Below are 13015 nucleotides of genomic sequence, written 5' to 3' on the forward strand. Positions count from 1 at the left end.
CTATCAGCCTTGACATTCTCAAGACTTTAATAACCTTTATAAATATAAGAGGCTATAAAGGATGAGAAATTTTTAGTTCAAAGACAGGAATTAACACAAAGCACTTTTGCATTGTTCTATTTAGTTATTTTTCCTTTTAAAAAAGAATTCTGTGAACACAAGCAAGGAAACATCATTTAATGCCTGCCAGTGCTGCCCACTCTTCCCAACACTTTTTGACAGATCTGTGTTTAACTTGGAAGAAAACTTGCCACTCAGATTCTATAAAATGAAAAGTTCTTAATTAAGAATATGCAGAAGGGTATTACTTCAAAAAAGCCAACAAAATACTACGCTGAGCTAAACATGTCATTTTTAAAGAGAAAAGTTTTAAAGCTTATCCTTCATAAAACTATTTCATATTATCAGAAAGAACCTTCAAGTGTGGTAACCAACTCCTATTCATAAAGCCAGCGGATTTTCCATAATTCTCCTTTCCTTTATATGCAATGCTTAATTCCAAATAGCTATCATCTGCCATTGTTCCTTATGAGCAATGAAATAATTGAACAATAAAATATGAAATAATTCTTACTAAAGGAAGGGCATTTTCGTGTGCAAAATAAGTTGGGAAGGAGACCAGAAACTGCAAAATGTGTCAGAATATTCTACGGCATGGGGGAGGAAGTAGGGGACAGGTGGTGGTAATGATATAATTAACCACAACTAAACATACTTGAACAATTCTTTTACCCCTGCCTGAGATTTACTGACAGACTGTCCTCCTGCAAAAGGATTAAAATGAAAACTCTGAACTCTTCCAAATCATCAAGGCTCTCATAAGCACAACGCAACCCTTGGCAACTGGTAAGCAGAAACAATACAAAATTCAGTGTATGTCCTGGTCTATGAAGAATGTACCATCACTTTGGAAGAATGATGAAGACAGCCAGAGGAAAACAATGAGATTTTAGCCGCTCTTAGATCCCCTGAGAAGGCAGGGAAAGCTTGCTCAGCGCGGCAGCAGCCGGCCTGCGGCAGGATGCTGCCACCCGGTGGGCAGGCGCTGGGCTGGGCTCGGCCGCAGACAAAGGGGCTGAGCGGATCATCCCAGATGGGAAACTCGTTCATTGCCCGAACGAGGGAGGGAATGCGCCCGGGAGCGCCGCCTCTCACCCACTGAACACAAACCCTGCGTGCCAGGCAACAAGCAGCTGTCTGTGCAGGAGACAAGGAGGGGTGCACATGCAAGAGCTGCTGTCACATTCTTCAGAACACTAAGAATAGAGCACAGGAGAGTCCAAAGGCTCTCCTCCCTGCCAGGCAAAATCAGGGTGAAAGATTGCTTGTGTTACAGGAAGTGTTAATGCACTGAGCAGGCTGATGGCTCAAAACCTAGCAGAAGAAACAGAATGTTCATTAAAAGACTAATTACTATTTTGCAGCCGACGTTACTAGGAAGCCTGTTATGGTATCCTAAATTTTACAGAAAAAACCCTGAAACTCAGAAACCTGCGCTTGTATTTTATCCTGCCTGCACTGTGACCTGCACACAGTTTATTTCTGGAGTATAATGATATGCTTGGTTGAAAGGCTAAGTGGTAGATTGGTGTCCAACCTCAGCTTCACAACTGTCTTTCTTTCTCTTACATGATGTAGTCAATGTTATATTGCTAAAGAATAAAACAAGAGTATGTTCCAACTATAGCAGAAAAGCAAGGGAACACATCTTTTTTTAAATTTCTTTCCCAGAAGCCTTCAACAAAATAATGGAGGACCCAAAACACACAAAGATAAAACATTGACGGATATTAAGGTAGCACAAAATAAACTTATATAGTATACAATAGCAGAGTGCCTTTGGCAACATGGCAAACAGCACTACTAAGAAAAGTACTATCAACAAGATAAAGGCCTGCCAATGCCTTAAAATATCATCAAACCCAAACAAGATCCTGCAGTTTTAAGACAGAAAACTGTACTTAGTTGTATTTCAGTGCCACAAAAGCTGGGTAAGCAACTACAATTTTCCTTCTACCACTCGGCTATTATACCTCTCAGAAAAGGAAAATAAGAATTTAAGTAAAAAAATCAGGGGTGATGGTAAGCTCCTGGTCACCCTACTCTGAGGGCTGCATGGCAAGAGGCCCCCCTAGTGCACACGGAGCAAAACCACAAATGGATGGAGCCTGGATGCACCAGGCTTTGCACTCCAGAGAACCCCACCGGGATTTCTAAAAGTTATGAGTCACCCTGAGACTTCAAAATCAATCAAAACAGCAGATTGTTTGGAGATGACACATACAAGTGTAAAGGGGAAAGTACCAAAACAAGGGATGCTAGAATACAAGTTTTAGACTCACAGTGACACCACCAGAAAAAGAAGTAACAACTGTGAGGCTGGGTGTAATGTAAATGCATGGTGGAGATTAACAAATCAGCTTTTCTACAATGATTTGATGGAGAAATCATTTGATAAACCCCACGTAGGATTCTTTCAGGAAACAGAAAAATGAACAAAAAGATTTCTGTCTATTGATCTTGTAGAATTTGTGTATAATTATAGACAGCCCAGATAAGCAGGCAATCAATCAGAACTCAAGGAAAAGTATGCAAATCAGACATTGCACTGCACAACTTGCAGGTCAGTAGTAACAGCTGATGCACATGAGCAATGGGTAATAATGGTCTTTGCCTACAATGGAGAACTTTGCTCTTCTAGCACCCACACTTGAACCTCCAAAAAATCTGCATTCCAGCAGTATGTGATTGTATTACATAGAAATCACAACTTGCCCAGTCTAATAGGAAATATAGTAAATGGACTTTGCTCCTGTTTATTTCCATTGGTATAATTGGATGTTATATCAATTTCATCTTCATAAAACTTCAGAGAATGAGAAAATGTAGAGCAAAGTCAGCAGTGCTGCCAGATGGTGTAAAAGCATCATTATCCCTGACCTTGAGGAGGAAAACAAAGCAGAAGGAGCAGCTGACTACAGAAATAACTTTTAAGTTATTCCAATCAATATGGAATGCCATCCATCAATACCAGGAAGGGAGGATCTACAGACTTGGTAAGAAAACGAGCTGTGCTGCTGAGAAAAAGACAAATGGTTTGATCCAGATGCACTGATGCAGCATCTAACATCAGCAGCAAATACCAGGGAAGAAATTAATACTGATCTTCCAGATACACCAGCAGGAATAGTGCCATAGCTGCATTTGTTCAAGGTAGCACTAGATACACACAGTAAAGGTCACTAAGTCTTTAAACTCACAACAGCTTTTGGCAAGGAAATCAGCCCTTTAAACGCAAACAGAAAAAGTTCAGTGCGTGCTGCTTGTCACCAGATTAAGGCAACAAGAGACTGGATAAATCTGCATGTTTTAGCTAAAGGTTTATAAGAAATGCTGTGTTTCAAGTTTCATGAACTCAAATCTTTCTCAGTTTTGAGAAGCTAGGAAAAGTGAAGCAATAAATAGAGAAGGTAGAAGATAGTAGAGAAAGTGATTGAAATGACAAAAGGTGTGAAGCACAGAAACAGTAATAACAGTTTCTTACAGAGGAAACCAGACCTCAGGCAAATACTGGGTGAATGGCTTGTAATCTTACTATTTATTTTAAGCACTTATAAAAGCTTTTCGTGTGTAACTTTTTTTTTAAAAAGGAAGATTATTTATAGTGTTAACTGACAAGGAAAACCAAGTTGGAAAATTATCAGTAAATACATTTCCACTTAGCGGAAATATTTTTCTTCACAACACAAAGATTGAAACCTTGACTTGATTGAGACTACAGGAGAAATGTGACTACATCAAAAAGAAGCAAAACAAAGTCTGCTGACAAATGTAAATAAATGCTCAAGATAAATGACCAGAGAACTGAAGATCTGACTGACATTACAGATCTGACAGTTTTAACTACAGTGGAAGGTGTATGTTTTGTAACACTCACATACAATGCCTAGCATACTGAGAAATTTACCTTGCTTTTATTTAAAAAAAGGAAGCAGTAACAAGAAATTCTTAAAATCCTCTAGAAAATTTTCAAATAATAACTTCATGTGTAATCCAAATAAAAGTTGATTAACAGACATTAATTATCCATCACCTAGACGCAGGCAATCTCAACTGCCCTTATGCACTCACTATTTGGAATTTGTGGAAAAAAAGTACACCAAAACAGATGGGTTACATATCACTGTGACAATGATGGATGATAACTACAGCTACTTCTTTCAGAGGCTACACAGATGACAGCACAATCCTCCAAAATGAGAAACTAGGAGAGGTTAATCACAGCAAAAAAAAGCAAATGGCACAGAGAAAAGAAATTCTGAAAGAAACAGATTCCTAAATGATGAAATTTATTTAGGACATGCCTGTAGCTGGAACTATTTTCCACAGAAAACCAAGGGAAGTCACCAGCTTTACATCCTCAGCTCACGTGATACAAAGAAACAAAACCCAGCCACAAGTCCCAAAAGCAAAATCACGATCTTCCCACTAACTTTTTAATTCCATATGACTTCTCTTCGTTGAAAAAGGATATGTTCACACATTTTTGAAATGCAAAAATGCCCAAAGCAGGTTATTTGGTTGACAGCTCAGTTTGGCTCAGGACTCTGAATATATATAAGTAAGAAATGTGAGTAGCATAATGAACTATATAAGCCAACAGCAGTTCATTCTTACTGAGGATGTAGCAAGCATTTTATCTGACCTAACAGCATCATAAACACAGACCTCAATTCATGAATTTGTGGCCTGTAGCAACAGAAACCCCCAGACTTAAATGTCAGACTTCACCAAAAAAAACAAACAAATAAAAAAAAAAAAACAAACAACAACAAAACACCAAAGGCAAGATGTTGAGGATGTAGCAAGCATTTTATCTGACCTAACAGCATCATAAACACAGACTTCAATTCATGAATTTGTGGCCTGTAGCAACAGAAACCCCCAGACTTAAATGTCAGACTTCACAAAAAAAAAACAAACAAAAAAAAACAAAACAAAAAAAACCCAAAACACCAAAGGCAAGATGCACTTCTCAGCCACTTCATATGTGAACACAGCAAACACAAAGTATCTGACCAGAAATAAATGCATGTTTTCAGTCAGCACCTGCTGCCCGACCAGCCAAAGCTCATCTCTCCAAAGCTGGCAGGCCAGATAGATTAATTTTGAGGACCAGATGCAGCCTACAAGCTATCAAACAAGAACACTGACTTACAATAATGAGCTGTGTTTCTTTAATCAGCTCCATTAGCATGAACAAGTGTTACCCATTTGCAAGTCAGGGTCTCTTCCCAGCTGTATTTACATGGCTACACACTCTTGAGTATTGTTGATTCCACATTCTCTGGACTTTTAAACCAATTTCCAAGTACCAAAACAAGTTTGCCCCAACTTTATGTGAACTTTCTGACAGTCTCAGCTTGACATAACAGCACATAAATAGTAGTAAACAATAATGAATTGTACACTTAACTTATTAATCAGTTATAAAATCAAGCATTACATTCAAATGACCCTCACAGATATCCAAGAATCCATCCTGTCTGAACTGAGAATTGCATTTTTTGAAAATGCCAAAGATAAAATTAGTGTAGAAATGGATTACAATCAAGTAAGGACTACATACATAGCCTCCAATTATCCTTTCTGTACATCCACCTGTACATATTTTTCTCTATTATCCTAAAAACAACATCTATATATATAGTTTCACACACAGCTTAACAGGCTTTTTTTTAATTAACCAAATATTTCTATTTTTACAAAACTTGTACAAAGGGCCACCGTCACCCCTTCAAATTTAGAGATGCAGTACTTAATGGAGTTATCTAGAAATATTTAACACTTTCAAAGGTGGCAGAAGTTTGGAAACACAGTGTAGCTGATTAAAAAAAAAATTGTTCTTTTATTAATGGAATAACTATTTCAAAGCAGAATATAGCTTATCCCAAATGTACTTTTTTCATGAGACCAGAAGGAATCTTCAATGGTTCCACAGCACTTTTACTATGTAGTCCAAAAATTTTAACATAGCAACTGAAGTCATAACAACAACAAAAATATCAGTTGATGAGTAGCTCATTCTATCCAGATTTTATAACCATTACCTTTCCCTGTATCACAAGAGAGAAGACACCAAACATTGATTTAACGTTATACTACAAAAATACAACATACATTCATTTTTGCCAGTATATTGAGAATTTTCTTTAGAACTGGGGGACACCATGAAGCACATAATTTAATACTGACTTATATTTTACCCCTAGGATCTTAATGCATCAGAAAAGCTGACCTACACTAAATTAGTTTACTCTTTTTAAAAGTAACGCTAAAATATGTATTTGCCACAAAAGTGGTATTTATTTTCATTTTAAGTATAAAAATTAACTGTAATTGAGGCTATGAGGTCAAATAGTCAATTCAAAAAAGTAACTGGTCATTGTTTAACATTTTATTACTGTTACACATTTGACAAGATGACACTTCAATGTTAAATTAACATGGCTTTCCCCCCTCACAATCAAACAAAAATCACGCAGAGAAAATGCTAATTAAGATGTTTTAAGCAGCTGATAATCAAAGTAACCTTTCCTTGACCCACATTAGGATAAGAAAACCCACCAACAGAAGGCACTTAGGCTAGAGCCTGACCCATTTTCTCTCTAAAGCTGAAGAAGTTGTTGGAGAAGCTTCAAAAGGAAACAAAAATTTAGCACTATGGCAAATTAAGGTTGTAATTTAATTCAACACCTTTCCATTTGCAAAAATAAAATTGTTCTCAATAGCATTCCAAGTACTGACAGTAATTCAAAAACTGCAAATCTTGCACTAATCAAAACCAAAATTTGAAGTCAACTGAAGAGTTCAGAAATTGAAGAACAGGGTTTTTAAAAAAGTTTTTAACTACACTTGCAGTTCTTTTCTGAATTTTAATCTAAACACAACAGTAGCACAGAAAGAAAAATGTGTGTGATGCAAATATTTACTGTGGCAGAAAGCAGCTCTTAACTTGTAGTTATCCGCATTTAATAAATTCCCAAATCAGACTTTCTTACTAATACATATGCATGACCCTTACAGCTGGATTCACAATGACCTGACTACCAGCATGCAATCTGACAAAGCATATTACAAAAGCAGGACCATAAAGCACAAGTTATTCTTACTGCCCTTCCCCCATCATGCATTTTACCCTTTGTGTTCTTTTATACTTACCATGCCCTCGAAGCCAACTCTGTAAAGGTTTTTAGCACCATTGTCCCAAAGAACATATGCTGCACTATGTGGACTCGAGGCACTCCAATCTTGGATTTCAGTTACCTATTCAGTTGTGAAAATAAGAAAATGGTTTCTAGAGAAAAGACTCAGAAGCACAATTTGAACTTTAAAATTTACTCATCTCTTCAAAACAATTAATGATATTGTAGTTTTATAAACCTGATACAATTTGTTCTGAAGCTGTTTTGTGCTTGATGCAAGTGTTCCCTGGGTGTGTGAAGACAGCAGTCTGAATATATACTTTGTAGGCCTATTTTTCTTTTGTATATTTGGAGGTTATCTTACCACACAAGCAGAGAAAAAAATCTGAACTGTACTGATATATTCTTACCAGAAGCAGCATTTAACTAAGAAAAACAGGATGAAAACTATTCTAATTGCTTCACTATGTCTGGTTTAACTTGCATTAGCCTGGTGGCTGGGCACTATGTTAAGAGTTTTAGTTCCAGAGCCAGTATGTCTAACAAGAGTACAAAAGGAGAGTGAAAATGTCTTTGCCTGGCATTTCTGGAATCAGGAGGCCATGCACCAAATTCTGAAAACACTTCCATTATTTTAAAAATGGAAAAAAAAAATCAGTTTACAGAATTTACTTTCACTTTTATTTATATTTGTTTAAACAATGTTTACCTGTACATCTGAAAATATATATTAAATGCATATAAATGTTTTTAAATGTGGAAAGGTAGGCAGTAGCTAGTAGAAACACTCTCTCTAATACAAATTTAGTACATAAAGCAGACTGTATAGGATAAGACTCTTATTTTGCAAAGTTTCAGAGATTTCAATGTAGCTTGACATGGGAAGGGGTAAATAATCAACATGAAAAAAGCTGCATTTAAATAACCCTTGTTTTAAGAGATTTAGACTTACTATTTTCTTCCAGTAAAATTCAAAATTAAATCCCTGAAAGTCCTAAGGCTTCCATAAATGTCTAGGATATAAAATAATCTAAACAAGAATATAAAAGAGTCTAAATATCATAGCCAGGAAATTTTCACTCTCCTTTAAATGCAGTTTAAGTGTATTAAAATAAATTCAGCAAAAAAAACCAGATCACCAAGATACAAGGGCATCCAATTCTCAAATTTGGTGATAAAAGTCATAGTGTATTTTACACTGCCTGTTTTAAGTTCATCCTTATAACAAACCTTCATCAGGTCTCAAGGTAAATAGAAATTGTAAAATATATAAACATTATCATTAGTAACTTATCATTCCATACAAATTTCAATAAATACGAATATTTTTACTACAGCACTGCATCAAAAGCACTCCTAGACTGTCCTAAGCCAGTAACATAATAGTCACACCCAAAACTTGCAAAGCTTATTAATTTTAAACTGGAGAAATCCCTACAATCATTATGTGAAAAGCAAAACCCTAGGGTGCCAGCACCGAAAACCAAGAGCAAGAGATACCCAAAAGTGCTGGCCCACAAGCAGTAAGATTACAGAATGCAGAGATGACTAGATAGCTGGTATAAAAACAGCTATCAAGAGTAGCCCTATCTAGTAATGCTGAAATATGCTCAAGATCTTAATGTTGCTACAAGTAAATCTTAGCCATGACAAAAAATTAGTAATTAAAAAAATTCTGTGTTGATATTGTAAAAAATGCAAATTTAAATGTAAAAGAACTGGCTATTGTGTACACCCCTCCTCTTTCCAAATGCTTAAGTATTACAAAACAAGATTAAAAAGTGCCCAGCCAATTAAAATAGGAGCTTTTGTGATTGTATTTTTGCTCTACAATTAAAAAGGCCACTGAGACCATTACATGAGCAAAAAGAGGTGCAGCTTCTTATTTAAACCAGTTTTATTTTTACCTTTCCTCTACGCCCATTGCCACCATCTTGATCTTCCCATTGCCAGTCAACTCCTCGCACCACCCTGGCACCTGCAAAGATTCCTCTTGCTGTAATTTTCTTTGATTTACGTCGAGACTCCAACAATACCCTGAAGTTATTAAAAGAAGAACCCACAAACGTCAACATAATAAAGGAAGTCCAAAACAAATCTTTGGGGATGGGAAGGAGAGCATCTTAAAACAAAAACAACTCACAACTGCAGATTTCAATGCATGAATCACACAAGCAGTATACAAGACAAAGCCCCACAAACTTCCAAAATTGAATGCTTATAATTAGCTTTTCTAATTTTAACAATTTTTCTCCAGACTTTCTACTACCAGCATTCATCTTGTAAATGCTTACATATAGATCTGCACTTATATTATTAAAATCATTAAAGTACATGAGAGACATATAAACACATCTCTGTTTCTCTCAGATGCACTCTAAGCCAATACTTCTGCTCCACAACTGCCCTGTTACTTTTATTCAGAATTGTGCTACTAAGAGCATCTCTTTTTCCTCTTCCCTCAGTTTTTCTACATGTTGCTTATAGCATCTCTTGGCAAATTTAAGTCAGTATAGTAGCATCCATTTTTCCAGTCATATCATGTGTTTTTTTTCCAAAGCAAACCTCTTCTTTTCCTTCTGACTTCAACAGGACTGAAGTAGATAAGCTTAAACAGAACAGTTCACGGTTATTTAACTAGAAATAATCATCTCAAAAGCCATCAATTTTCATGTAACAAGGCTTCTTACTTCATGCCAGGAACATGTTGACAGACAAAAGAATTTTTCAGCTGACATTCAGAATGTTTCCTGACCACTTCAGGAAAATTCTCAGCATCTTGCTAACTTTTAACATCCAGCAGATGGCACACAAGGAAAAAGTTCAACTGTTACAATCAATGCAAAGACCACACGAAAATATTGGCTGTTTTTTTCCTAAGAAACATAAAAGTTATCAAAAACACAAAGTAATCTTATTTAGAGAAGCCTCTTAAGAGGTTCTCAACACCTACAAATCTGAGACAAAAACCTACATACGTTCCTTCATTATGCCACCCATACAATATCCCAGACCAAATATTAAGAGCTTATGCTTTCCTTCATCAAAATGTTCTTACATGTCTCTTGCCATTTTTCCTGTGAGACATCCCTCAATTCAACAGTACTGTTTTGCCCTTTTCTCCTCCCTAAAATAATTAACTTCCATCGTTTTTTCTCAGCTAAGCTTGATCCAATAGAAACATTTCCTTGGCAGAAGAAGCTGCTTTCTAGATAAGAGCGCAGTGAGAGTAAACAAAGAAAGGAAGACAGTGACAAGATGCAAAAAATTTCCAGCAATATTTTACACAGTGTACAATCTATCTTCAAAACTAAAACTTGTACTGCATTCACCATAACTAACCTCTTAAAATTACAAAGGAAACTTCAGCTTAAGAAAGAAAAAAAGTCTGGCAAGCATTCTCAAAAGCAACAAGACTTCAAAAAAACAAATAAATAGAAAACCTATGTATTTTGTCACCTATTCTACTTTAACTACATTAAGGCAGCATCTCAAAGTCCAACTTCTAAGTCTTGCTCTGTATTCAATATTGCAATTGAGAGCAAGTTTATGATACCCATTTGGTACCTAAAGCTACTCACATAAGCCTCCAAAAAAAAAAAAAAAAAAAAAACAACAAAGAGTTCTTATGTTTTGATTAAGCCACTGACTTGGGCATCTGAGCCACAGTTAAAACCTTTAAGCAAGCACTTGAGAAAGTAAACACAGACCCTGTAAGACATAATTTGAGACCTCAGGCTGTGTGCTCCAGCCACCTCCCTTAACTGTAAAAGAGCTGATTAAAGCACACTACTGATTTACAGCATACTTGTAAATCTAACTTCTCCAAGAAGATATAAATGTTGTCTTACACATGTCACATTCAAATGAGTACCATTTTTGAAAAAAAGATTCTGAGTATTTAATGAAAGACCATTCAGGAAACATCACAGAGGTGACACCACTGTGTGTAGCCTTTACACAGTTTTTTTCCATAGCTCTCCAAGTATTTAGCAGCAGGCAAATATCACCGTTCTCACTTAACTTGTAGATAAATCATGACAAAGAGGGGCTTTGGACTGAGACAAGTTATTTAAAGTCAAGAACACCTATACAAGAACACACTAAATGCAATTTTGTTCAGACTTCTCCACTGAGAGATAACAATAGATGCTTAAGAACCCGAAAACCAAGGCAAGAGTAGAATAAGCCTTCATAGCATCTTTTCTCTGCATCCTGTAGTGAGCAGTTCAAGTCCAAGTCCAGATCATTCTGGTTTCCATAACCTTCAAAGAGGGTATTTTTCCCTTAGTCTGTCCACACCATCACTGAATCTAATTAAATGCTCACATTCAGAATTCACTGACAAATCTTTTGTGATTACACATAGTATAAAGGTAATTGCCTTTGTTTTAAAGGCAGTATGAGAACACAAAAACTAGGAAAGCTAATTAAATGCTCACATTCAGAATTCACTGACAAATCTTTTGTGATTACACATAGAATAAGCAAAACTGAATAATCATATCCCTAACTTTTAAAGGCAGTATGAGAACACAGAAACTAGGAAACCCTCAAGGAGAATAAGCAAAACGGAATAATCATATCCCTAACTTTTTTCTGTACTCTGTTCTTCCTAAAATTTCCACGTTTTCCAAGATTCAAAGACTTATCCTAACTACCTGTCTCCCAGAAACAGAATCTAACCTCAAGCCACTCTCTTACCTAATCCAAATTTCAGTAAGCAAATGTTCAGTTTCAAAGTTAACCACAAATACCTGTTTCTACTTGATTTCACGAGGAAAAAAGTTAGGTTTTACCTTTCACTTCCTGGTGTGGTAATTCTGTAAAAACGATGCCTCAAGTGATGCTTGTCCCCATGATAGCAAACAGTGCACAAGTCATAATTTGTGCACTCAGCACATTTCCATCGGATGCCAATGATAGGCTGCTGTCGACAAGTATCACACATAGTCCCATCATGCTTGATACCTATGGAAGGAAAACAAAAAAGAAAAAACCTAAAAACTTTGCTGCATCATTACACAGACTTCTGTTGCACATCATTATAATTTGAAACCATATACTAGAAATTTAACAATAAAGAAAGGCTGCTGCTTATATCCTATCAGCCTATATCACTGAGGGGAAAAGACAGAATATTTCAGGAACAGAGTGCCAACCAGACATACAAGGCAAAGTCCATTATCTTCTCTCAGCTTAAAAAGCTGAGAACTCTATGTCTGCTTCCTTCAATTGATACAAAGGAGAGAAGTAAAATGAGAAATCTTTTAACTACAAGTTAAAGGGTCAAAAATGGGTTTATCAAAATACACAGGGCAATCTAGAATTTTACCTCTGGAGTATAGGTATTAACACACATCATATCACAAAGGCTACTGAGCTCAACTGTCTGTGGCAGCCTAAAAATTACCAATTTGATTTAGACATTTTATACACTGGAAAATTAAAGTGCTTGCTTCTATTCTTTTTTATACAGGAAAAAAAATTAAGCTCTCTTGGATAGATGCCAGTAGCTTCATGAAAATCTGTTACCATTTTTGAAGCATTTTACTGTTATTCTGGTTTTGTTTCTAAAAAGAACATGACAGAGACAAGCCAGATGTAACCCACCAGCATGAGCTCTGCCAAGCCTTCCACAAAAATTGATTCCAAGACTTTAGCCTTACAATTGTGCCAAGCTACAGCAGAGTGAAAATGATCGGTCACAGAGTTTCCCATTTTAAATACAGTGAACAGCCACAAAGGTTAGTTTAAAAAAAATCTAATTCTGCTCTTTGGAAAAAATTGAGCAATAGAAGAGAGAAGCA

General features: G+C 36.2%; 1 protein-coding gene across 5 annotated transcripts in view; it reads right to left on the reverse strand.

The window, feature by feature from the left end:
- MIB1 (MIB E3 ubiquitin protein ligase 1) overlaps positions 1 to 13015 on the reverse strand; it is a 78255-nt gene that overhangs the window by 56585 nt on the left and 8655 nt on the right. For all 5 annotated transcript variants that reach the window (XM_039730134.1, XM_039730133.1, XM_039730132.1 and 2 more), the window contains exons 2-4: positions 12005 to 12176; positions 9113 to 9242; positions 7222 to 7326 (exon numbers count right to left, since the gene is read on the reverse strand). In XM_039730134.1, the coding sequence (XP_039586068.1) occupies positions 7222 to 7326; positions 9113 to 9242; positions 12005 to 12176 (407 nt within the window). The remainder of the gene's footprint in view (positions 1 to 7221; positions 7327 to 9112; positions 9243 to 12004; positions 12177 to 13015) is intronic.

This window comes from Passer montanus, unplaced genomic scaffold, assembly GCF_014805655.1.
Source record: "Passer montanus isolate IOZ18808 unplaced genomic scaffold, ASM1480565v1 scaffold70, whole genome shotgun sequence".
Lineage (NCBI taxonomy): Eukaryota > Metazoa > Chordata > Aves > Passeriformes > Passeridae > Passer > Passer montanus.